This window comes from Vitis vinifera, chromosome 15 (genome assembly GCF_030704535.1).
Source record: "Vitis vinifera cultivar Pinot Noir 40024 chromosome 15, ASM3070453v1".
In the NCBI taxonomy this organism is placed as follows: Eukaryota; Viridiplantae; Streptophyta; class Magnoliopsida; order Vitales; family Vitaceae; genus Vitis; species Vitis vinifera.
Genome location: NC_081819.1, coordinates 19,999,248 through 20,022,012, shown reverse-complemented (window position 1 = coordinate 20,022,012; position 22,765 = coordinate 19,999,248). Strand labels below are relative to the sequence as shown.

General features: G+C 33.9%; 2 protein-coding genes, 2 long non-coding RNA genes and 2 other non-coding genes across 6 annotated transcripts; 3 read left to right on the top strand and 3 right to left on the bottom strand.

The window, feature by feature from the left end:
• The first annotated feature begins 84 nt into the window (after positions 1-84).
• On the top strand, positions 85-2,170 carry LOC100854258 (uncharacterized). The gene is made up of 5 exons (XR_787760.3): positions 85-239; positions 441-527; positions 610-698; positions 1,762-1,825; positions 1,901-2,170. It is a non-coding gene; the product is annotated as an uncharacterized LOC100854258 (long non-coding RNA).
• A 411-nt stretch (positions 2,171-2,581) lies between these two features.
• LOC104881849 (uncharacterized membrane protein At1g16860) lies at positions 2,582-6,059 on the bottom strand. Its single transcript, XM_010663180.3, has 4 exons — positions 5,588-6,059; positions 3,410-3,565; positions 3,104-3,315; positions 2,582-3,026 (listed from the first exon to the last, which is right to left on the bottom strand). Exons 1-4 carry the CDS (start codon positions 5,897-5,899, stop codon positions 2,810-2,812), a joined length of 897 nt encoding a protein of 298 aa, XP_010661482.1. The 5' UTR covers positions 5,900-6,059; the 3' UTR covers positions 2,582-2,809.
• A 117-nt stretch (positions 6,060-6,176) lies between these two features.
• On the bottom strand, positions 6,177-6,256 carry TRNAL-UAG (transfer RNA leucine (anticodon UAG)). The gene has a single exon. It is a non-coding gene; the product is annotated as a tRNA-Leu (tRNA).
• A 1,406-nt stretch (positions 6,257-7,662) lies between these two features.
• LOC100245524 (homeobox-leucine zipper protein ATHB-12) lies at positions 7,663-9,538 on the bottom strand. The gene is made up of 2 exons (XM_002262914.5): positions 8,610-9,538; positions 7,663-8,511 (listed from the first exon to the last, which is right to left on the bottom strand). Exons 1-2 carry the CDS (start codon positions 8,994-8,996, stop codon positions 8,152-8,154), a joined length of 747 nt encoding a protein of 248 aa, XP_002262950.3. The 5' UTR covers positions 8,997-9,538; the 3' UTR covers positions 7,663-8,151.
• A 10,127-nt stretch (positions 9,539-19,665) lies between these two features.
• LOC132255205 (uncharacterized) lies at positions 19,666-22,384 on the top strand. Its single transcript, XR_009467858.1, has 2 exons — positions 19,666-21,774; positions 21,866-22,384. It is a non-coding gene; the product is annotated as an uncharacterized LOC132255205 (long non-coding RNA).
• MIR166C (microRNA MIR166c) lies at positions 20,153-20,312 on the top strand. The gene has a single exon (NR_127755.1). It is a non-coding gene; the product is annotated as a microRNA MIR166c (primary transcript).
• Positions 22,385-22,765: the final 381 nt, after the last annotated feature.

Here is a 22,765-nt window from a genome sequence, read left to right as displayed (position 1 = left end):
TACAAGTGGGCTCAACCATAAGGTCCACTACATACTCCGAGCCCAGTAAAATTCGGTGCCCTAGTGTTGAGCCCAACTGCAAATATTTCTTTCTCCAAACACGAAATCATCCCAAATCGGCCAAACTGTCGAGAAAATGCAGCTCTTTGTCAAAACCCTAACTGGGAAAACCATCACCGTCGAGGTGGAATCAAGTGACACTGCCGACGATGTCAAGGCCAAGATTCCGAACATGGAAGGTTCTGTGTGAAAAATCTCAATTTTATGTTTGGTTGATGAGAAAATCAAGGAAAAGAGGAAGGCTCTGAGTTTCCATGAAGTTCTCTCTTTTTTTTTTTTTTTTCTTTGTTAACTTTCTACGGAGTCTCACCTACCAAACGAGGGTTCAATGATCTGATTATATCATATCTTCTAAATTCTATTGGTTTTTTTTTTCTTAGGGATTCCGCCGCACGTGTAAAGGCTGATCTTTGCCGGAAAACAACTGGAAGATGACCGTACTCTCGCTGATTACAATATCCAGAAAGGTTGGGGTTTTTATTCTCTCCATATGCGGTGCCTTTTCTGTTTGATTAAACATGGATCTTGAAGGGGTGTTTTAACGTGTAGGATGAACGCTTCGTAGTGTCATTATTATCGAACCGTCTTTGATGGCATGGGACAGAAAGTGCAACCAGTATAAAGATGATACGCCGGAAGTAAGTTCTGTGGAGTTATCATATTACCCTCAATTGGATGCCTTTTTGCAGGATTTTATGATATTTCATTGCTTGAATATAGATTAATTTGTTTTACATTTTCCATCAAAATGTGGCTAATTTGTTTGCATTGTCTTCTAGATTACAAGAACTTATGTTATAAAACCCTTATATCATGAACTTAACTAGTTGCCACTGATTCACATGCAACAAAACTTTATGCATGACTTAAAAGGCAAGAGGCGCACTTATTATACAAAGAGACAAGTGAATGGGGTCCTTAGTGATGTCTAATGTTCCCATAAACCAGAAAGCCTTACTTATACAAAGAGCGCTTCGACATATGTGGTTGGTGCATACCGGTCCCATAATACAATTTGTACCATTGTTTGTCCAAAAAATATGGAATATTTCCACTTTTGGTCATTTCCTACGCCTATTCACTGTTTTAAGGTGGGTTCGGTTTCTTTTGCACAACTATGAATAGTAATATTTGCCCAAGGACTTTCCTTCTGAAAACAAGGTTGATGGGTTTAAGCCCATTTGTATGATTGAGATGAATGGCTGGAGGGACTCTTTAGGCCACATACGGTTTCTTTAACAATCCTGTTGTCAATTAGACCATCCCTTGTATATATAGCTAATTTGTGATATATTACAGTTCCAGAATTCAAGATTAACCTTCTAAAAAAGTCTGAATGTGGGACCTGAGTCAACCATAGAAATACCATTACTTGATGTAAAGGAGCATTCAATCCCATTTGTTACCTATCAAAAAAAAAAAAAAAGCATTCAATCCCATTTGTTAGATTCATCAATGAAATTGTTTTTGGCACATGTCTCTATCATACTTTGTTGTGTCCAATCTCTGATTTTTCAACTTTTATATCTACGTTTTGTATGATTAGTGTTCCTAGTATGATCAGTATTCTTATTCTGGCACATTCTTCATAGCAGTGACAATTTTAATTATGCTGGATATTTAACATGATTCCTTTGTGTTTTCTTGATTTTGATCTTGCCTAACTTTACCCATTGGCAAAAAAAAAAATTTGTGTTGCAGATGGTATGCTTTTCAACATTCTCACGCTGTCTTCTGCGGGAAGAAGTATGGGCATAGCAAACAGGTGCTTTTCTCTTTGCTTTGATGGTTTTACTTAATATGGAGATCTCATCTTATTTATTGTTTGTCTTAATTGCAGTTGAGGCCAAAGAAGAAGATCAAGTAGATGTCATTTTGAAGTCCCCCTAAAGTATTGGGAGTAGGTTGATAGATACATCTAAATGCAGACCCCTGGGGAGTTTGAATTTGAACTGTTTTGAAATTTGATTGCTGCCATTTCATAGTTGGGCCGGTCACTGAAACGGTCATTGGTATGATGGTTGAAACATGAGAGTTCACTTAGTTTGTTATAGATGTTATCATATCATCCAATTTTACTTTAACCATATATTGAATTATATTTTTCTTTTGTGCCCATTGTCCATCATAACACGTAACTCCACAAGAAACTGTGCTTCCTCCGAAGAATGCATGGCAATGGAGGATATGGAGATTTCAGGCTGGGCCATCAGATTTTATGTTGAGAGTTTCAGGCACAGAATGAATTCTCAGGAGCAAATACTGATTACCTTGTGTGTGGATATTGAATCTTGAATGAGAATTCCCAGCAGCTCCAATTTGATTTTAATTTGCAGGTTCAATTGACTTGAATGTGGGATAATTTCATTCTCTAGGGTTTATTTTGAACAATCACTTCTGGAATTCGAATTTCCTGCTAGAGTAAGTTAGGTTTGGATAATAAATCTACAGGACCATGTAATGCTTCATAGCCATGGCCAGTGCAAAAAGAGGAATAAAGAATATAGCACAGGAATCAGGATGGAAGTTGAGAAAATACCATGGTAGGCGTACCATCAACCAGGCCAAGATTGAAAATCAATTGCTTTAGATTGTATCTTTTTGTGCTCGAGCATACGATAATTAGCAGCAGCATGTCACTACATGCTCCAAATGACCCTCCCATGGGCCTGAGACCGTGACAAGCAGCTGAAAAAGAATGTCAAAAAAAAAAATATATCCTACACCTATATTCCTCTATAAGGTCAAGTTAATGTTCCCATTGTTGCATGGAACTTGGGGGATTGGCCACTGGGCCAACCATCTCAGGAACACCCAGAATCACCCCATCAATATCAACTGGGAGAAGAAGCTTTCGCCATAGGCATCCTGTAGAGAGGAGCTCCGGGGGTTGAACAATCATCAATGCGTCATTATCTCTATGCAACATTCCGATTACAGCCATGGAGCTGCCTTCCTTGACATACCTGCAAGCTGCAGCTTATAAGCTCCCTCAAAGACCTATATCAAAACAAGTAGAAAAAACAACTAAAAAGAGAGTTACCCTTCTTCTAGACGCAATAGACGAGCTTGGCCTGAGATGTTTCGCTCTGCTAGCCATTTCTTGAAGTGAGAAGACAGAAATCTGCATTTTCTTGTGGTGTTTACCAGTCTGCTCTCAACGATCAGGGGAGTGACTCTTGAGCCTGAGCCAGCTTTCACCAAAGCTCTGATGCCCGACTTACTATCAGTGATGTAAAAGTCTGTGGAGAACCTCTGCCAGAGAGAAAGCCCTAGCACATTATCTTTTTAACATAGATATATTAGATATTGAGATTTTTACTTTTGTTGTTATATACAATTCACATACCTCACAATATGCTAACCCCCATCCAAAGCATGGCACTTTAGCATCTGCAAGCTTCAAACCAAGTCCTGGGTATTCATACAAAAGAGTAGATGTATAAATACATCGGGTAGCCTTTTCGTATGAAGATTCCAGGGAGATGTTCCCACATGATACTAGCTGAAAATCACCAGAAGATTAGAATGCTGTTAGATCACAATCAACTTAACTGCAGATACTATCTACCATGAGCAAAATTCACATAATGGATAAAAATACGGCAAAATGAAGTGGGCATCATGACGATTAATGCAGGTATTTACATCTTTGGACAAATATTGAAATACATGATCATCTTGTATCATTTACATTAAACAGAAGTTAATTTGATAGAATTTCTGCATCAGGTCTTCGACATAAGCATACAAGTCAATTGGGATTGTTCTTGTTCAAAAAGGACTATTTTTTACTTCCCGATGTGCAAATAGAATATTCACAATGAACTTGGAACAGGAGGGGGGGAGCAAGAACCAAAACTATCAATGATATGGCTAAGAGAAACATCCATCACCCAAAGATTTTTTAGTCCAAATAAACAAGGATCGAGTAAAAACCTTATTCACTAATTCTCAAAAATACCCTATTAGTTCATGATCAAGAAGAAATGAAATTATAACTGTCAACACCATTTAAATTTCAAACTCTCAAGTTTGCAATGTCAAAATTTTCATTTGAAGAAATTTGCACAAACTTGACCAATAAATAGAAAGTATCCTTTTTCCTATTTATGCATACAGCAGACTTTGATTGGCCTAAGCAAGTGATCTAGCTTAGGTTTCATATGTTAGTAATTTTTGTCCACTTCCTGCCATGAGCACTTCTTTTTCAGGAAAAGTTTTCATTTTTAGCCAAGTAATGTGTATGTCATTTTGCTATATGTTCGGTACATGACAACTTAAGCAGATTAAAACTTCTCCCCATAGATTTACATCATTACTGTAAGGATTATACATTCTTTGAACTTCTAAGGTTGTATCCTTCCCTCTAAAGCAAAAGACCCTATCCCCGGTTAGGGTCTTGCTTTAGAAAATTAGGGAAGGCTCCCCCTTCCTTCGTCCTTTCTTTATTTTTTTTTCCTTTTCTTTTCTAAACTTTCCTCATGGCATATATTGAATCTTGCAAGTTTGCAAGCTTTTGTTCAAGAGGCCTGGAAGACCATTACCTTCCCCTCCAGCAACCTACTTTCCTGCCTTCCTCTGGTTCAAGCTTTCCCCCCTTCTTCACACCCTATCACTCCCTCCTCACCACCATGCCAATTTTGTTTTATGGTGCTCATACTATTTAGCTGCCCTTCCAGACACAGGTTGATTATGTAACATAAGGTCCTAACCCGGGGTTAGTTGATCTGTGTTGTTTCTTTCCATCTACATCAAAATTATGGTTGCTTGAATAGACTGTTTTTCACAACAACCATAAGATGTTGTCACTTTTGGCCAGTTTCTTCCTTTGTTAAAAATTCCAAAACACCCATTTGCAAGCATAAAGGTTCCCCAGAGATAATTTTGAAACCCTAGACCAATCCAATGCTGCATCAAGAGCCGAAAATGACCTCTTCCACCCATTTTTGGTTGCTTTGCAATCCACCCTTTCCCAACTACCCACATTGGTGGGGTTTCCCCAGTAATTAGCCTTAACACTTTTCTTGCAATCAACGATTTGAAAGCAAAGCATTTTATTTTCTTTCCTCTCATTATACCCAACAACAAACCCTACTGTAAACCTAGAGAATCAATGCTGCATTGCTCATTTCTCATTACCAATACAATCTATCTTCTAATTCTACTAAAAAAAGAAACTATACAGTCCCAGTAGCAATTCACATCAAAAATCAAAATAGCTCCACAATTCACCCGATTTTAGAAGTCCACAAAAATGCGGAAAAAGCATAGAAATTAAAATCTTCAAACCCAAAATTGTTCATCATCAAAACCCTAAAAAATAACTGAAATTTTAATTTCGACCCAAAAATATTTTACTTCTTGAATTGAAATTTCCCATTTTCGCCAAAAGTAGAACTCCAAGAACCACACCCCCCAAAATCCAACTTCCCATTTCTCATTTCACAATCCCACTACCCAAACGCACAAAAAACCAAAACCCAACAAACAGAATCGACTGACGATAATAAGAAATGCGTATTACCCCGGTAATTTTAACGAGCTGGCCGTGACGAGCGAGGCGGAGGTCGGAGTCGGGGAAAGAACGGAGATAGCAAAAGAGCGCTCTGCTCCGCCTCCAGTTGACGGTGTTCCAGATGAGAAAAGCAGCGACGAGAGCTGAGAGACAGAGGAGAGAGACGAATAAGAAGGCATTGTGAACAGCAATGAGGATGAAGATTGAGACCGCCAAGCCGGTGAAGAAGAGAGGCACCAGAACATAGAGAACTTGCGATGGAATTGGCTTGCAACTGTAGCAATGGCTCTGGATTGAAGAAGCATTTGAGAGGTCGTTCATCACTCTCTCTCTCTACTAAATCACAGTGAAGTTTTGGCCTTGTAAGTGAGAGATAGAGGCAAAAATGATATCTTTTTTCAATATTCCGTTTGGAAGAGAGGAAAATGGCAGAAAATATTTTTAAATAATTTTGTCACAGAATTTAACAACTTCTAGTTTCAAAAAATGTTTGGATTTCATGATACGTCACCCCTTTTTCAGATACTTTCATAAATTATTTTCTAGTGCCACGTGGGATATGATTATGTGAGTAAAAAATTTCCGATTTGAATAAAGATGACAGCTGTGGGATTTGAACCCACGCCCTTTCGGACCAGAGCCTAAATCTGGCGCCTTAGACCACTCGGCCAAACTGTCGTTGTTGTCTAAAATCCACACTGGGTCATCAAAACAAAAACCGATGCCTCCAAGGTGTACTCCCTCTCGAACCCATCAAGCAAATAGGTGACTTAGATTTGAATTGGGATCTCTGGTTCAGCCTAAATATCTAGTTCAGTTCTCTGCTGCTGTGGGCATTATGTAGAATTGTGGTGAAAGTAGTAGAACTCAAGCTTCAGTTCTACCCATTAAGCAAATAGATCATTACACAAGATTTTGATTTTAAAAATCCCTCCACTCATGATATTGGTGAATAAGCACACCCAGAATGTAGAAGCCATTTATGGTATGGGATTCATGGAGGTTTGCAGTTTGTGTATAGAATCTAGCTTGGATTATTGATTTCAATTTCCTATAATTTGATATGCCTGCTAGCTAACAATGAGAAAAGGAATTTGGGTTTCCTTGTATTGTTCTTTCCCAGTTTGGTTAACTTTTTGTTTTGGGTAGTTGATATTGAATACTAATTTTATTTCCCATTTTCAATTGTTTTCTGATCTTTAATGGGTATGTACAGCAGTTTCTATAACTCGGCTCCTTAATCACCCATATTTAGCATTTAAACTAGCTGTGTTCTTTAATGGGTATGCACAGATTGCTTTACCTTGTTACTCAGTTTGGTTAATTCCTGTCAGGAATAGAACTGGCTTGCAGAAATGTAGTCCTAGTAAATGGAGACAGGAGGATAAAGACTGAGGATGAAGAAACCAAGTCAGTTCTAATAATTTTTGTCACCATGTGTTAAATTGTCTGAGAATCAGTCTTACGTTCATTCTTTCTGTGTGGTACTTGTAAATTTAAGCACATCATCTTACAAAAAAATCTGTGTTCAACCAAATGAAAATCTTACATATTGTTTCTCAACTGCAGTCTTTGACTGGATTGAATGTATCTTTTCTTTCTGATCCATAGATGTAACTGACATTTGTTGTCATATGTTTTTGTGAGTACATGCAGTTTCTTTTTATGCAATATGGGAAAAACTAGGACTAGTACATGAAACTGCAATTGTTGGATGATGAGGGAATGGATTTCCCAGATGAGGAATGAGAACCTGAAAGCTTATGACAGATTGGGTTTGGGGGTGCTGTAAAATCCCCAATTCTCCTTTTGTATTCTATTTTCTTTGTGACCAAGCATAGAACTAGTTGCTTTTGTGGTTTAAATGGTGTTATCTGCACAACCTTGATTGTCCTTTTCAGTTTGCCAGGATGTTTAGGATGCAGCGGACTGAGCAGCCATTTTCTATTGAATGATTTCTTCTGGGTTAGTTTGATATGATGCCCTCAATGCCCCTTAAGCTTTCTACAATTTTTTGGTATGTTTAGAGGTCTCTGATCATGTGGAATATGAAGATCCAGTATCTAAACAGCCATGCAACACCATTAAATAAAGAAGATAATTGGAAACTAGGTAAGGAAACAAAGGTTTGTGTTTCTTAGTTGAGCACATTGCCAACTACAAAGTCTCTCTGGATGAAAATCTCTCCCTGCTTGGACAAAACCTCTCCCACACACAGAGACAGACACAAGGGCACATACCGACCACACATTCGCCCGGTCTCGTCTTCTTTTGATCCTGCTTCCATGGCCCATTATTTTATTTTTGGTTCTTTGTGAAGAACCACATCATTTTCTGTGACCAGGTCAGGACTAGACTGCAATTGCCTCTTTGGACAGGGTAGTGAGATTAGCATCCACCTATCAGAAAGATCAGGATGAAAATTTTTCATTTCTCTACTTGTAGTCCCCACAATCCTCAAAATCTAGGCTCATTGCCATCTAAAATGGCCGGCCCCTGACTTTGCCTCTATCAACTGAAGGAAGATTATTTGCATACATTTCCTCCATATTTTCTAATGTTCTATCTATCATTCAACCCCAGAAATCCCACCACTGATAACTACCACTAGACTGATCAAACACATTCTCAGAGTCCCAACTGCCCCAATCTTCCGGTGATGTCAAGCAACCATCAACAGGTTCCACCATGGTCAGAAGGCTGGGCTCTTCTTCCATCACAAAGTAGTCAGCCCTTATGCTGCTATCATCGTCCGAAAGGACACCTCCTCCATGTTCTGATCTCTCCAACGACAAGTTGGGCTTCACTTCAGATTCACAATTGCCATTGTCTCTGTTGTCTGCTTCACTCTCAGCACTGTTCTGTACTAGCCGCTGCTCAGAATCTTGTTTTGCCCCTCCAGACTGCTGTACCATCTCGTTCAACTTCTGTAGCTAACAAAAACCAAAACACCCAAATAAGATTTCTGAATGAAAGGCCTTCGGAGTGATTACTAGGAAAAGAAAATCTCAATTAATGATAGATGGGGTACCTGTATAACCAGGGCCTGCTTCTCCTTCTTCAAGGATTCAAACCGAGAAACCAGGCTGTTGTAATTCCCTCTCAGTATACTGTAGTCCCGCTCCAGCTGCTTTGACTTCCACCTAGCTCTCTTATTCTGAAACCATATCGCAACCTGCCGTGGCTGCAACCCCAGCTCCTTCGCCACCTGCAGCTTCTTTCGGGGTTCAAGCTTTGTCTCAGACTCAAACATGGATTCCAATAATCTAATCTGTTCATCACTGAACCTCCTCTTGTTCTTTTCCTTCTTCTTTCTGGCGGTTGCAATTGAATTCAGACAAGCCAAAGACCCATCATCCACTGCTGCCATGGGAGAATACTTATACTCCTCCCCACCTAACATCTCATTCAGATTCATACCCTTGAGCCAGAACCCAAAAACTCCTCAGACCAACTACTCAAAACAGCTTTGCAGGCAGTGAGGAAAGTGGGGAATGACTGAAATGAGAATATCAGAATGTTCTTGATCTGTGTGGGCTTCGAGATATGCATCTATTTATCAGCTGATGATATGGATAGTATCTTATAGCTTTGAGTCAGACTCTGGTTCTGGTGTTGTTACGCCTCAAAATCACAGGGCCCCATATTGAGGAATGCTTTTCCTTCAGTGCCTTGTTGATATTGTCCATTTCTTTCTTTTTCGACACTGACTTACACAAATTTTTCCTTAGATGAATTCCCTCTACACAATCAAGCTCAGATAATCCAGATCACTGGCTCTCTCCCATGATTACAGACACAAGCCGGCTTCTTTATTTACTAATCTAGTGCGCTTATCACCCAATATCTTATTATCTTAAGTCAATAACATGATAGAAAACAAATCCCAATGATATTATATTCTTCACCTTGTCATAGCTCTTCATCGTGTCGGTTGCATGGATCACGTTGTACTAATTTAAATTACATAATTCTTAATTAATCCATGATTTCAATCTTTTCCAGATCTCCCATTTGATTCTCCTGCTTTTATCATTTTCTTAGCCTCCATAGCTGCAGGTGTCAAGATTTAGTGATATAAAATGCTGTGAGTAGGCCATATTGATGCCTGCCTGCCTGCCTACTTGGTGGGCCAAATTCAGTGAGAATACTTTGAAAAAAAATGGAGATTTTGGTATGATTTGCCTGAGTCATATGCATTTGTTTCGCCAAATATTAGCTTATATCTTTTTCTTTTTTGCTGAATTGTGATCAATCTTTTGACCACATACAACTGGAGAATGGATCAGAGCTGTGATGCCCCCATTAGAATCAGGTGCAATGTCTAGCCTAAAAGAGATCGTGTCCTTCCATACTGCCATGTTTGTGTCTGTTTTTTCCTTTCTTGTTGTCTTGGCATGAAAAAGAGTTTTTGAAACATTACATCATGAAACATACTCATTTTTAAATTTTGGATTATCATAAACTCTAAATCTTAAACCCTAAAATTAATTTTATTGATAGACTAAAACCGTAAATATGATATAATTTTATGAACTTTATTAGTTCATCTTCACCCCCGAATCATATTAAGCTTTTCAACGCTTGAGTTTTGTAGGGAAGTATCTTTAACTTCACAAATTTTTACAATGAAAATATTTTTAAATATTAAAAAGTTATAAACACTTTTTAATAATCATTTGTTAGTGTGTGATAAAAAATTTTAAAAGTCAATTAAGAATTATTTAATTTAATTTCTTTTAGATAACATCCTGTTTATGATTTCTTCTAAATTTATTTTTTTATTATATAACATATTATAATAAAAAATAAGATAAAAAGTCCTATTAAGAATATGTTTTTTATATTATATTCTAATATTAAATTATTTTTCTCAGAAACGTTTTTTATATAAATGTCGTGGTTGACTAAAATGATTGACAAAAAAAGGTTTTAAGAAAAATTATAAATTTTTAAAACCACGAAATAATTTTTAAATTTTTTGAAAAGTAGGAAATAATTAAAAAATAACAAATTGCAATATACAATTAAAAAGCCATAAATTTAATGTTGTAGGCAGCGGCTAAGCCGGCGGCTCAAGAGGAGGCTTGAGCCATGGCCACCGCTAAAGCCACAGTAACAACGTGTCCGACTTGGGTTCTCCTCCTCTCAAATACAAATTAAAAAAATAAAAATAATAATAAAAAGTTAAAAACCATTAAAATATAATATTAAAATAAAATATAAAAAATAAAAAATCAGCCAATAGAAAAAGTTGCCTTTGGACAAGGGCTTGTCACAAATCACACGTTGCCCAATATTTCTTCGCCACCTGCCCCTTAGTCAAACCCAGGCCGTCGTTTTTGCCTTTGGAGTCTAGAACTAGTCCATCGACGTGGCAGTGGAATTGGGGGCTACGTATAAAGCTATGTGGTCACATGTGGGACATGTGTCGACGATGCAAACACCAAGTACAAGGGTGTCTCAATGGCTTTTTATAATAAAGTTTAATCTCCGGGCCACGTGGTCTTTTGTTAGTGGTACCATAAAGTCGATGCCACGTGTAATGAACGTACTGGTTGTACATATAAAATTGTGCTTCTTGGACTTTTCTCTTTCTCTTTTGTTTTTATTCCTTTTGTTTTATTTATTTATTTATTTTTATTTTTTTTTTATTCTGATTTATAGATCTATGACCTTATGAGGAATCATTTTAAATGTGACACGAATTTGGTTATGGTAATTGGTCTTGAAATGAGATCGAATACATCATTATTTTCTTCAAAATCATAAGAAATTTTGATGAATTGAGTAAAAGATTTCATACGAGTTATTGGTAAATAAATGATAAAATATTTGATAAATCAACATAATAACTTAATATTATTTAATATATTATCTAAAACTCGAGTAAAATCTTGTTTTATCAGAGTCATCTTTATTGAAATAAATGAAAAGACCATCATCTAGAGATGCAATTATCAAGTTTCGAAAATAACTTGTATAATATACTATGAAATTTATGTATGAATTCATTAGACAAAAATGTGTTTTATTTTTATTAAGATAAAGTGGTTGACAAACGCAATTGTACATTTCCGTCGCATCTCACTTAACGCTTGAAAGTCATATTTAGACTTTATTTGAGATGTATTTTAATTACTAATGTACTTAAAATTCAAAGTCGTCCATTTGAGATGGATTTAGTCATTAATTTACTTAAAATTTAAAGTTGAAGTTAAGAGGCAAATGTAAAGTCCCATACTTAATTCTATATTAATTTTCTTATTATTATATATATATATATATTCTAAAATAAAGCTAGTTTAGATAACAATAATTTTATCGAAATCTTCTAGAGCATTTATTGACATGTGAATTACTATATTTAATTGAAAAATCATCTTTGTTCTCATTCAAATCTCTTATAAGTGCATTTAATTCTAAACTTGCAAATCCTCTTTTATGCACCTTCAAGTCCTTCCTAATTTTTCTTGTACTATAAGTTTAACTTACTACTAAGCTTTGAGTTCATAAATTCACCATCATCTACTCTCTTGAGAGAATTTATTCAAACATGTGGATTACTTGAAAAGTTATAAAGGTTTATCGATGAAACTTTGGGATCTAAGTATAAACATTAAAAAAATGTGGTTCAAGTTTTAAAAATAGTGAAATTCTCGTGTGATTAAGAACTTGAGAAGAGTAGGTACAAACAACTTTTCAAACTAAAAGGTACTAAAAGGTTTAGGATCGTTTCCTCTTAATTTCTTAATTTTTCTCTTTATTTATTCATTATCTTCTTAATAACTTGCTTGTAATCAATTATTTTTGAAAAATGTTTGATCAATAGTAAAATAAAAAAATAATAATAAAGAAAAAAGTGTGTTTTGACTCACTAATTTGAAAAAATTTAAAAAAAGAATTCCAATTTTTATAAATTAGTTTTACATTCATCCATTTAAAAATATTTTAAAATACATGCACTTTTATAATTATTTTTTAAAATACCCTTCTATTTGATAATATTAAATAAAATTATTAAAAAATTAATTTATCATTTTAAATTGATAAAAGTGTTTTACAAATAAATGTATTATAAATTTTTAATTATATAATATAATATATAAATTATTTTGAAAAAAAATCTCCAAGATCTTTAAATGATAAATAAAATCTTTCTAATTCTCTAATTAATAAGGATTTTATATCTAATATTATATAAACTCACTCATCTTCTCATTTTTTTTTAATAAAATTGAATAAAATTTTTGTTAATTGACATCAATAATAAAATAAGAAATTGTAAAAATTGAAATTACAATTAAAAATCAAATACAATTAAATCCAAAAAAATTAAAATTAAATACAATTAAAATAAAAAAAAAACTTAAAAATTTTAAAAATAAAATATTAACTCTCATTGAATTTCCAATTCTTTCTCGAATCGGTATTTTCTACTATTGTGTTTCAGTTAAATGAAAGTTAATATTTTATTTTTACATTTTTATTTTTTAAGGTTTTTATTGTAGTTTTAATTATATTTTAAAATTTAAAATTTCTTATTTTATTAATTTATAAAAAAAAATTGTGAATGAGTGTTATTAACATGATAAGTAAAAGGTCATTTTAAGAAATAATTATTTGACTTGTAAAAAAAATGCATAATTTTAAAATATTTTTAAATTGATGAAGATAAAACTAATTTATAAAAATTGAGGTTCATTTTTCTAAATTTTTTAAAATTAATGAGTCAAAACTTACTTTTCTCTAAAATAAAAGTTGAAAAAAAAAATTAAAATGGTAAAAAAAAAAAATTGATTTCTTGCTTAAAATCCATCCATTCTTCCCTGATTACCTATCTTTTTTGTCTTTTTGTATTCTATTCATGCATGCTTTTAGTCAAGAAAGTTGCTACTCAATGTAATAGAACAAGAAATTCAATAACAAAGTTTTTTTTCAATCATTTTCAAAGAGTAATTTTGTTTTATTAATTTTTTTTAAATAAAATGATAAAACTTTTTTAATATGATTAGTGACTTGAGTGAAAGTTTAAAACTAAATAAAATTTAATAACTAAACTTTATTTTTCAAAAAAGAAAGAAAGTTTAGATAAAAATAATATAAAATAAATTAAGTTTTTTTTTTTTAAATGTTTGGTAAATTTTAGTATTCATTATTTAATGACTTAAGTTGATTTTAAGTTAATTTATACTTAAACTTTTTATTTAAAACTTATTACTTAATTCTTACTTTAAATATTAAAATTATTTAATAAAATTCACTTAAAACTTATTATAAATCATCAAATTGATATATTTATCTCGATAAATTGTAAATAAAATAAAAAAGGCCCAGTAATAATGGAAGTTGTTGAACTGTAAAGAAAATCGTTGATGTAATTAAGGCAAACGAAGATAAAAAAAAAAACTTTAGGTTAATTGTTTTTACTTAAACTTGGTTTTTTACTCTAAATTATATTAATAAATTATTTTACTAAATATGCTTAATTTATTTAATAACTTAAATTAAATTATTAAATAACTTTAAGTTATTAAGTTAGTTTACAAAACAACATTTTATTGACATTAGAAAAAAATGAGGATCGGCATTAATATAATGATTTCATTAAAAAAAAAAAAGTATAATAATTTATAAATTTTAATTAAGAGAAAATAACTTTAAAAAATATTTTTAAATTTTGATTTTATTTTTTAACTTAATTTTGTTTTTACTCCAAGTAGAGAATTCTTTTTTTTTTTTTTAATCATTTGAGGTGACTACACTACAAATAAAATAAAATAAAATAAAATAAAGCCACAAAGATCACTTAAATTTATAAAATCTAAAGAAAAAAAAAACCAATTACAAAAAGACAAGATGACTAAACTAATTAAAACAAATTTGTCTTTTAACTTATTACGTCTCCATTAGTATTGACTGAATCAAAAGAAATTTCTAGAAGATAGAAGATCCATATTCAACATCTCAAGGCATCATTCATACTATTCTTGTAAGCAGAAACTCTCCCATTCAACAAAACAATTCAAAGAAAAATTATGAAATTTCCAAAAGAAAATGTGAGAGAAATTGATACAACTTGGTTGGAGTGATTAAGACCCATGGTTTTATCTGTATTAGGCAGGACTATAATTAGAATTTGTTTCGTATGGAGAATAATTTTATCCGGTCGGACCAATCCCGAGGTGTATTCTGGAAAATAAGATTAGGATTGATTTTAATACTATGTGCCGTGGGTGTTAACTTGTTTCTGGGAATAAGATGTTTCGGATTTAACAGCTTTTAATACTTTCAATTTTTGGAAATTTTGGTTAATACGGAATTTGGTATGAATTGTGCGCGCTGGGTGGGTGTGATTATGTGTTGGTTTGGGCTGGATTTTGTTGGTCCAGTTCAGGTGCCATTCTGGGGGAGCTTCTTACGGGCCCAAATAGATCGTGGGCTTTGTTGTCTTGGTTGGGCCAACTTTTTGTGTGTTTGGGTTTTGGGTTGTTGGGGAGGCCCACCGGGGTTGTGTGATGAAGAATATGGGCATGGAGAAGCCCATGTTTGAAGATTTCCGGTTCTAGAGTGAGTTTGACAGTATGTTTTACTCGAAGTGTTTTTTAAGAAAGAGTGTGTTTGATAGTGATTTTATGAAGTGTTTCTAAAATTTCTAATACTTGAAAAATAAAAATTTTCAAATGTTAGAAAATCTAGAAATACTCCCTAAAATCATTACTAAACGCACTCAAAGTGTTTTTAGGAGAATTACTATTTAAATGTATATTTAAAAAACACTATAAGTGATTTTTCAACATTATAAATGATTTAAAAAAATTTTAAAAGTATTTTCTAAATTTTGTCAAATACTTGTTTTTTTTCTAAAGAAAAATATTTTTTAGGCTAAAAACGTTTCTTATATACTAGTTGTCAAACAGACCCTTAGACCGCATTCAAGATAACTTCTTGCTTTGGGCTTTAATAAAGTGCTAAAAGTAAAATTATGATTCATTAAATATGAGTGCTTATCATAATGCAGAAAAAAGGATTTTTGAAATAATATTGCTTTCCATGAGTTGTCTTAGTAAGATTAAGTTTATTCTCTAAGAAAAATAATTTTATCATGTTTAATTTTACTATAGAAAATAAGAAAGAGAATTAAATATAATTTAAATTAATTACAAAATTATACAAAATTAGTAAACTAAGTTTAAAGAATATATAAAAATAATTTATTTACATTAAATCTTTTTTTTTTCTTTTACTTTTTTTCTCCTTCACTTTTTTATTTATATTTTTTCTCCATACATTTTCTCTCAAAATTTATGAGAACCAAATATAATATAAAATTATTGAAACCTAATTTGAATAGTAGATTGAGTTTTTACTTCAACTAGAAGTTAAAGTTGAAATTAAATTTATGCTTTCTAAAAATTGATATTAGTATTTTGAAAGTTTAATTATTTATGAAATAACTTATCAAATAAGTTTTACCAAAAACAATAATATTTTTGCTTCAAAACTTTTTCTTTTAACCAAAAGCTCTTTTATTAAATTACTTAAACCACCACAAGAGCTCTCAAAATAGGACTTTAAAGACAAATAATTCAAAGATAGTTTTTTTTTTTACTTTTGGAGAAAAGTTAAGATAAAAGACAAAAGAAAAGAAAAATGGAAGAAAAAAAAAATCAAAATCAATAAATTATTTTTAAATATTTTTTAAATTCATTTAATTTATTTTATTATATAAAGATTAAATAACTTTAAAATATATAAATTTTAATTTATTTTATTTTATTTTTTATATTTTTTATAATGAAACGTGATACGAGAAAACTATTTTTTTAATATTTTTTTCTTTATTTTTTTAGTACTTTTCAAAAACCAAATAACCTAAATATTATTACATAAGTGAGAAAGGATTTCATGGTAATATTGGAAGTCTTCTTTGTTATAAAACTTTAACTTTTTTAAAGTCATAAATATATTAATAAAATCGTGGAGACTTCATTTACATTAACTTTTTATTGCTTTTTTATGGAAGTTAAAGTCAACAAATTCAACATATAACTTATTTTTAAGTCTGCAAGAAAATATTTTCGACTTTTCAAAAGTCAATTCCAACACGACATCAAACTAAGTGAGCCCATTTTTTAGAAATTAAGAAAGAAAAAAATGAAAATTTTATATATCCCACTAAAACCATGGCATAATTGTGAGTGAAGGAAATTAGGAAAGAGAAGAGGAAAAAAGTAAAAACATGGGATGAATGATGATAGCTTCAAAAGCAATCCATGGAGTTTTATCGAAAAAATTCTGAATTTTCTCTCACAGTGGAAGTGGGCAGGAGATAAAAGGAAGGAAACAAAGCAGAGAAGGGTGGGAGTGTGTACTTGCCACTTTCACCAATTACAAGGCGATTAGACTACAAGTTTTGAAGTACTGAAGATGGGTTCTGAAAAGGGAGAAAGAGAAAAGCAAGCAGAGATGAAAAAATTTAGGAATTTGAAAGAATTGAAGATTGGGGATTGAAAAAAGGTGGGTTGCAGAGGGGAAAGGAGTTGAAATTTAAAACTTTCCTTTTTCCTAATTTCCTTTTATCAACCTTGTTTTTCTATGCAGAGTATCTTCTTTTGATCTCGATCGACGACACTCCAAATTGACTTGGGTGGCAAAAAGCTAAGCCTCCAAAAGTTGCCTAACCTTTTCCTCCTTTTCAACCACTCCTATTAACACCCTGCTTTTCCATAGGGTTTTCATGGAGAAAGAGGAGCACGTGACCATACTTTTTGGGTAGAGTGAACAAAAACCCAGGTGCGGGTGTAAAAAATTGAACATGGGTATGAGTCATTGGTGTGATTTTTATAAGGTTGTATGGTTAGATTTTTATGATAAAAAGTGTAGACAACCTGCTTGGGAGATGGAGGATTTGACATTTACGTGTTGTTTCTTTCCCACTGCCTTTTTCTTTTCTAATTTTTTTTGTAAATGGGTGTCTGCACAAGTTTCAAGACTGTGAAGAAGTGTTGAAATTGGAGCCACCCGTATCGTCCTCTCCGTTTGTCACTCTGATGTACAGTAAGATGGAGAGAGAGAGAGAGTGATGGTGGGGTGCTGGTGGTGGGCTTGGCTGCCTCATTCTCCGGGCACCCATCTGCAAATACAGTGAGTTGTGTTCAACAGAGCTCTACATGTAGCTCCAAATTCACCAGTTTTTTAGGGTCAAAGACCATTCTGCATTCAGTGCTTTCCTCCCAACAAATATAGGTGTGTTGCAGCTATAACAATGACGTTTTACATGGTTGTATTCATTCATGGAGTTGACATATTTTTTTTTATCACACCCATCAAACCCTTTTGTGGGGAGATTTAGGGTGTGTTTGGGGTGAACATAGAAAGTGTTTTTAATTTTTGAAGATCAAACACACTCTTATTTAGTTATTCCCATGAAAGGGTTTTTAACCTACAAAATCTGTGTTCCCTAAAGAGATACAAAATGGTATTCAACACATAGAAAATGTTTTCAGTAGGTTTAATTTAGAAAGCAAAATCAATATTTTGGGAAGTAGACGCCCAGGAATGACATGAATTGTATAGTTTTTTTTTTTCATCATTGCCAGATGTAAGGGTTTGAACTTTATTAGCAAGTTGAAGGATGAGGACAAGGAGGGTTTCAGTAGGCTTTGTTCTACTCTAAAGCAAATCAACAAACTGTGAATATTGCTGACAATCTTCTCTTTTCCTTCACCTGCATGGGGGGAAGTCTTTGTGGTTTTGCTTTTGGTTTTTACTTTTTGCTCCCATTGGTTTTTAGGGTTTTGAAGATTGTCTTTCTTCTTCCTTTTTGATAGACTTTTGGGCAAAATGATGTGAAATGAAATATAGGAAGAAAAGAAACACAAGAAAAGGCAATTGACATGTGCAAAATCCATAGTATTTTTTTAAGTTAAAAATTGACTGAATGCACTAGTACTACTAGCAGCCACACTCTTTCAAAAGGGTTGAAAGTAAAATTTCATTTTCTATGCAATCAAACAGTCCCCATGCAGTACTTCTCATGCCAACGATTTCACATTGGACCATCAAACCATGAACAACTTCCACACTTGATATCTACCAACCCAACAATCCATGGATTTTTCCCACTTGTGCAATGAGTACCATCGGACTCTGTTATTACCTTTAATCAAACTCAATCATCGGGTTAAAAGTTAAAACCCTAACATGTTCTCAGAGATACTCTTTACGATGTTTTATAGATTAAGGCGATGTTTGTTTTTTAGCTGAATAGAAAAAATCAAAATACTTAACCTATTCTATTAAGTTAAAAGTGTCTTATTGATATTAACTAACATAAATAAAGTGAATTTATTAATTGAATAAAAAAATCAAAAAATAAACATCACTTAAGATTATAATACTGTATTATACTATATTAAACTCTACTTGTTTGACTTAAAATTGAAGTCATCAAATAACGGGACAATAATATACATATCAAATCAATTTTTTAAGGAAGGGACCCTTGAAAATGGCCTACCAAAACAAAGACAAAATAAAAAACTTGGATCTATGAATTATGAGTAGCCCGGCCACCTGTCTTGAGGTATGACAGTTGTGGGCAGTCTCTTTCTGGACACCAAGACAATGTATATTAGGGTCATTGTCCATATAGTTGCCATACCATTTTCCTTAGAATATGGTTGATATTTGGAGCAATAATCAATTTTGGGCTTTTTAGCAACATTCAAAGGGCTTTGACAATTGCACCGCCCTTGAAACGACGTCGTTCCGAGGAAGAACAAAGTCGCCGAGGAAGTGAGGGGGTAAAAAAAGCTAGAAAAAGAAGAGGGCGCGTGGACCCCTGATCCCATCTGTCGGTCCTCGTCTCGAATTCATCGCCGAGCCTAAAAGTGACACGACACACGAAGGACCCCTTTTTTCATGAAAAAAAATTAAAAAATAAAAATTAAATATGATTTTAAAATTTCGAAAATAAATAAATTTAAAAAGTTTAAAAAATGGAAAAATAATATTAAATGAGGTTTTCCATTATCGGGCAGCTCACCAGCTCAACCACTCCTCTGACTCATTTCTTGGGCTTCTTTAATTTTTCTTTTTTTTATTTTGATTCCTTCACTGTTCTGGTGTGTCACCGCAACATTGGATCACTCTACACCCTATTGATCCAAAGGTCCAAAACGGTGGGTTTTGGGTTTATGGTACAAGTGGATACAGAGGGTACACGGAATGGAGGGTGGAGATTCAGAGAGAGAAAGAGGGTGCATGGGGTCGTGGTCATTTCTGGAACCCAAATGGTAGGGTCTGGGTCTGGGGCTATTGGTTTTGTCTTCTTGTTTTACGTTGGCCTTCAACTCTTTTTTACTCTTCTTATAACCCCCAAATCATTCTCTTCATCATGATCACAACACACACATCTCTCTTTCTATCTCTATAATTCTCTCTCCTCATCCCCCTTGAAGAAAGGCGAGAGTCTAGGGGGGATAAAAGGGAGAAGAGAGGAGAGAGTTGGGGAGAAACACACAAAAGGCTAAGGCTTTGACGGGGTGAAGATTGGAGGCCATGGAGCTTCTATTTTGAGGGGAATGTTGTCTGGCTCGAGGACACTTACCTTAACTTTGATCCGTTTCTCTAGATCCATATCACCTATATATATGTATTATTGTATTTTTATTTGTACTGAGCATGTGTTGGTGTCGTCGGACCAGGCTTCATTCCCCCCAATTATCGCTTCCATGGAGAGCTTTTCTCGGGCTTGATCTTGGGTTCCACGTGCAGTTGCTAACGGGTTTGTTACCTTTGTCCATTTTTGGGAATTATTGGGGGTTTTGAGTAATGGGTTTTTGATTTTCAGGCAAATTGATTTGGTTCTTGCTGAGGAGGAGACTGGTGTAATGGTGAAGTGATTTTTTTCCTGCGGTTTTTGGGAGCAAGAGGGGGTTTACAATGGTAGGGTTTTAGGTTTTAGAGAAATTAAGGTTGTTAGGGATGTGCAGATTGGTGTAATGATGAAGGATTTTGACTATTATACATTTGCTTGATCAGCTGCATAAAAGTATTTCATCATGACTCCTTTTTATTTTTCTTTTCTTTTTCTCATCATGGTGTTTTTGTCAGTCATAGCCCCTTTTCTGGTTCATCATTAGGCAGATGTTGCTCATGATGGCTTTCAGTATCTGATCTGTCTGTTTCTGCTACTTTCAGATCTGGGTTTGAAACCCAACCTTTTTTAAACTCAAAACCACATCCTCCTCTTCTTGTTTTTCACCGTTCCTCCTCCTCCTCCTCCTCCTCCTCTTCTTCTTCTTTCTGGTTACTTCATGGTGCAGATTGGGCTTTTGATTTCAGAATCACTGGATCTTAAATGTCTATCTACACTAAGCTAGAATACCCATCAGAGAAGTACTACCCTGCAATGTCATTGCTTGTTACAGTCCTGTAATATCATATCGATTGTCTTGTCTTTCATTTTGAACTCAACTCATCTCTGATTTATCTTTTGGATGTATCCTTTACCTTTTCTCATCTTTATGGTGGGCAGGTTTGTGAAGCATTGTAATCTCCGTCCCCTTTTGTTTCACTTTCATCTAAGCATTTTTTTTTTCTTTTTTGTTAGAATTCTGATCCAGGTTTCTGATCCATCATCCAATTGTAAGCTTTGCATGGGTAAAGATTAGAAGGATCTGCATTAATGATTTTGGGGTTTGTGATTGAATAATATTTTTGCAAATTTGATTTTCTCATTCTATTATTGCATTAGGGTTTGGGTTCAATAATGTTGTATAGGGATGTTTTGTCTTATGTTAGATCTTTTTATTTTCTGTAACATACATGTATACCATAGATTTGAGCAGTAGAGTTAAGGCAGTAAAACCTGCTTTCAAATTGTTGGGTGCGTGTCCGAGGCAGACCACTGGTCATGGCTTTATTTTCTTCTCATCTAAAACCCTAGCTTGGCTCATCCATGGTTTACTCATAAAATATTAGGTAGAAATCTTCCCAAGGCTTTCACCAAAGCTCCCACCTTTCATGGAGTTCAATAGTGTGATTCTAATTGGGTTGTTTCTGAGGAGCATTTTGCAGGTGAATTACCCACAAGCTTCAATGGGTAAACCCACAATTAGAAGATGTTGAATTTCTTCATATGTTATCTTAAACTACACTTTATAGGGAATTATTGATGAACCCAAGAGGTAATAAAATGGGGTTCTGATTTTTGGTGTCTGTCTGTGTTTCTTTCCCATCTCACTTTCCCTTTACTTTGCTTTTTTCATGGGAGCTCAGAAAGAGTACTCGTCAAAACTATGCAGAGAAAACAGTTGATTGTAAAGACAGCTAAGGGAAGAGTCACCAGGCCTCTACACCCATAGCCTCAATCACTCTCTCTCTTATCTCTCCATTCTTCTTTACACGTTTGAAGCACGTCAGCATACAAGGTCAGACATGGATGGCTCTTCAAGCCATGAAATGGATATTAATGGGCTGTGATGATCCCACCTCTGATTTTGAATCACTGTTCAATCTTCATGTCCAAAAAGCTGGCTAGGAATCTAGGAAGCAAATGTCAGTTTTTTTTTTTTGTTTTCTCTTTCTTTGTTATTTACTATTAATACATGGCATTATATTACACATCCTTGGGAGTCATCAAACTTTCTCACCCCTATCTTCATTGCTGTTGAGACTTTGGGGGAGGGTTTGAGAATAGGGCTTTGTGTGAATGGTTTGTGTGGAGAAGTGCCTTTTGGGAATTTGGATCTTTTTGACTTTGTAAATATAAAGTAGAACACTTGTTACTTTGCTTTACTTTTAACCCATGATTTGAGAGCAATAGATAGAGGAAAACAACAACTTTATGGCCACAACTTTCCATGAATAATTGATCTGTGTGTACAACTTGACCAGGACTTTGGAAAAACTTTTCAAAGTTTTTGGACTGTTGGATTTGGGAAGCTCAGGACCTCATGGTAGTAGCTTTATCCATATCTCCTAGCTGTGTACAAGCTATTGAACTATGGGTCTCAGACTAGGCATTCAAACAAGGCCTTTACACTTGTTGTGGAACACTAGTCCAGTCTTCAGCTTTACTCAGGCAATATTTTACTTACAAAACCCCACAACCAGGTGAGAGAGCATTCATTCAACAAAAGTATCATTTTCCCATGTAAGAAGAGGGTACTAATTCAC

Coding starts and splice junctions, on each gene's coding strand:
- LOC104881849 (XM_010663180.3), bottom strand. CDS start 5,899: ATGAACGACCTCTCAAATGCTTCTTCAATCCAGAGCCATTGCTACAGT. Junction 3,566..5,587: donor AGCTCGTTAAAATTACCGGG/GTAATACGCATT, acceptor GGTGATTTTCAG/CTAGTATCATGTGGGAACAT. Junction 3,027..3,103: donor CTATTGCGTCTAGAAGAAGG/GTAACTCTCTTT, acceptor TGCAGCTTGCAG/GTATGTCAAGGAAGGCAGCT.
- LOC100245524 (XM_002262914.5), bottom strand. CDS start 8,996: ATGAATCTGAATGAGATGTTAGGTGGGGAGGAGTATAAGTATTCTCCC. Junction 8,512..8,609: donor AGCAGGCCCTGGTTATACAG/GTACCCCATCTA, acceptor GGTTTTTGTTAG/CTACAGAAGTTGAACGAGAT.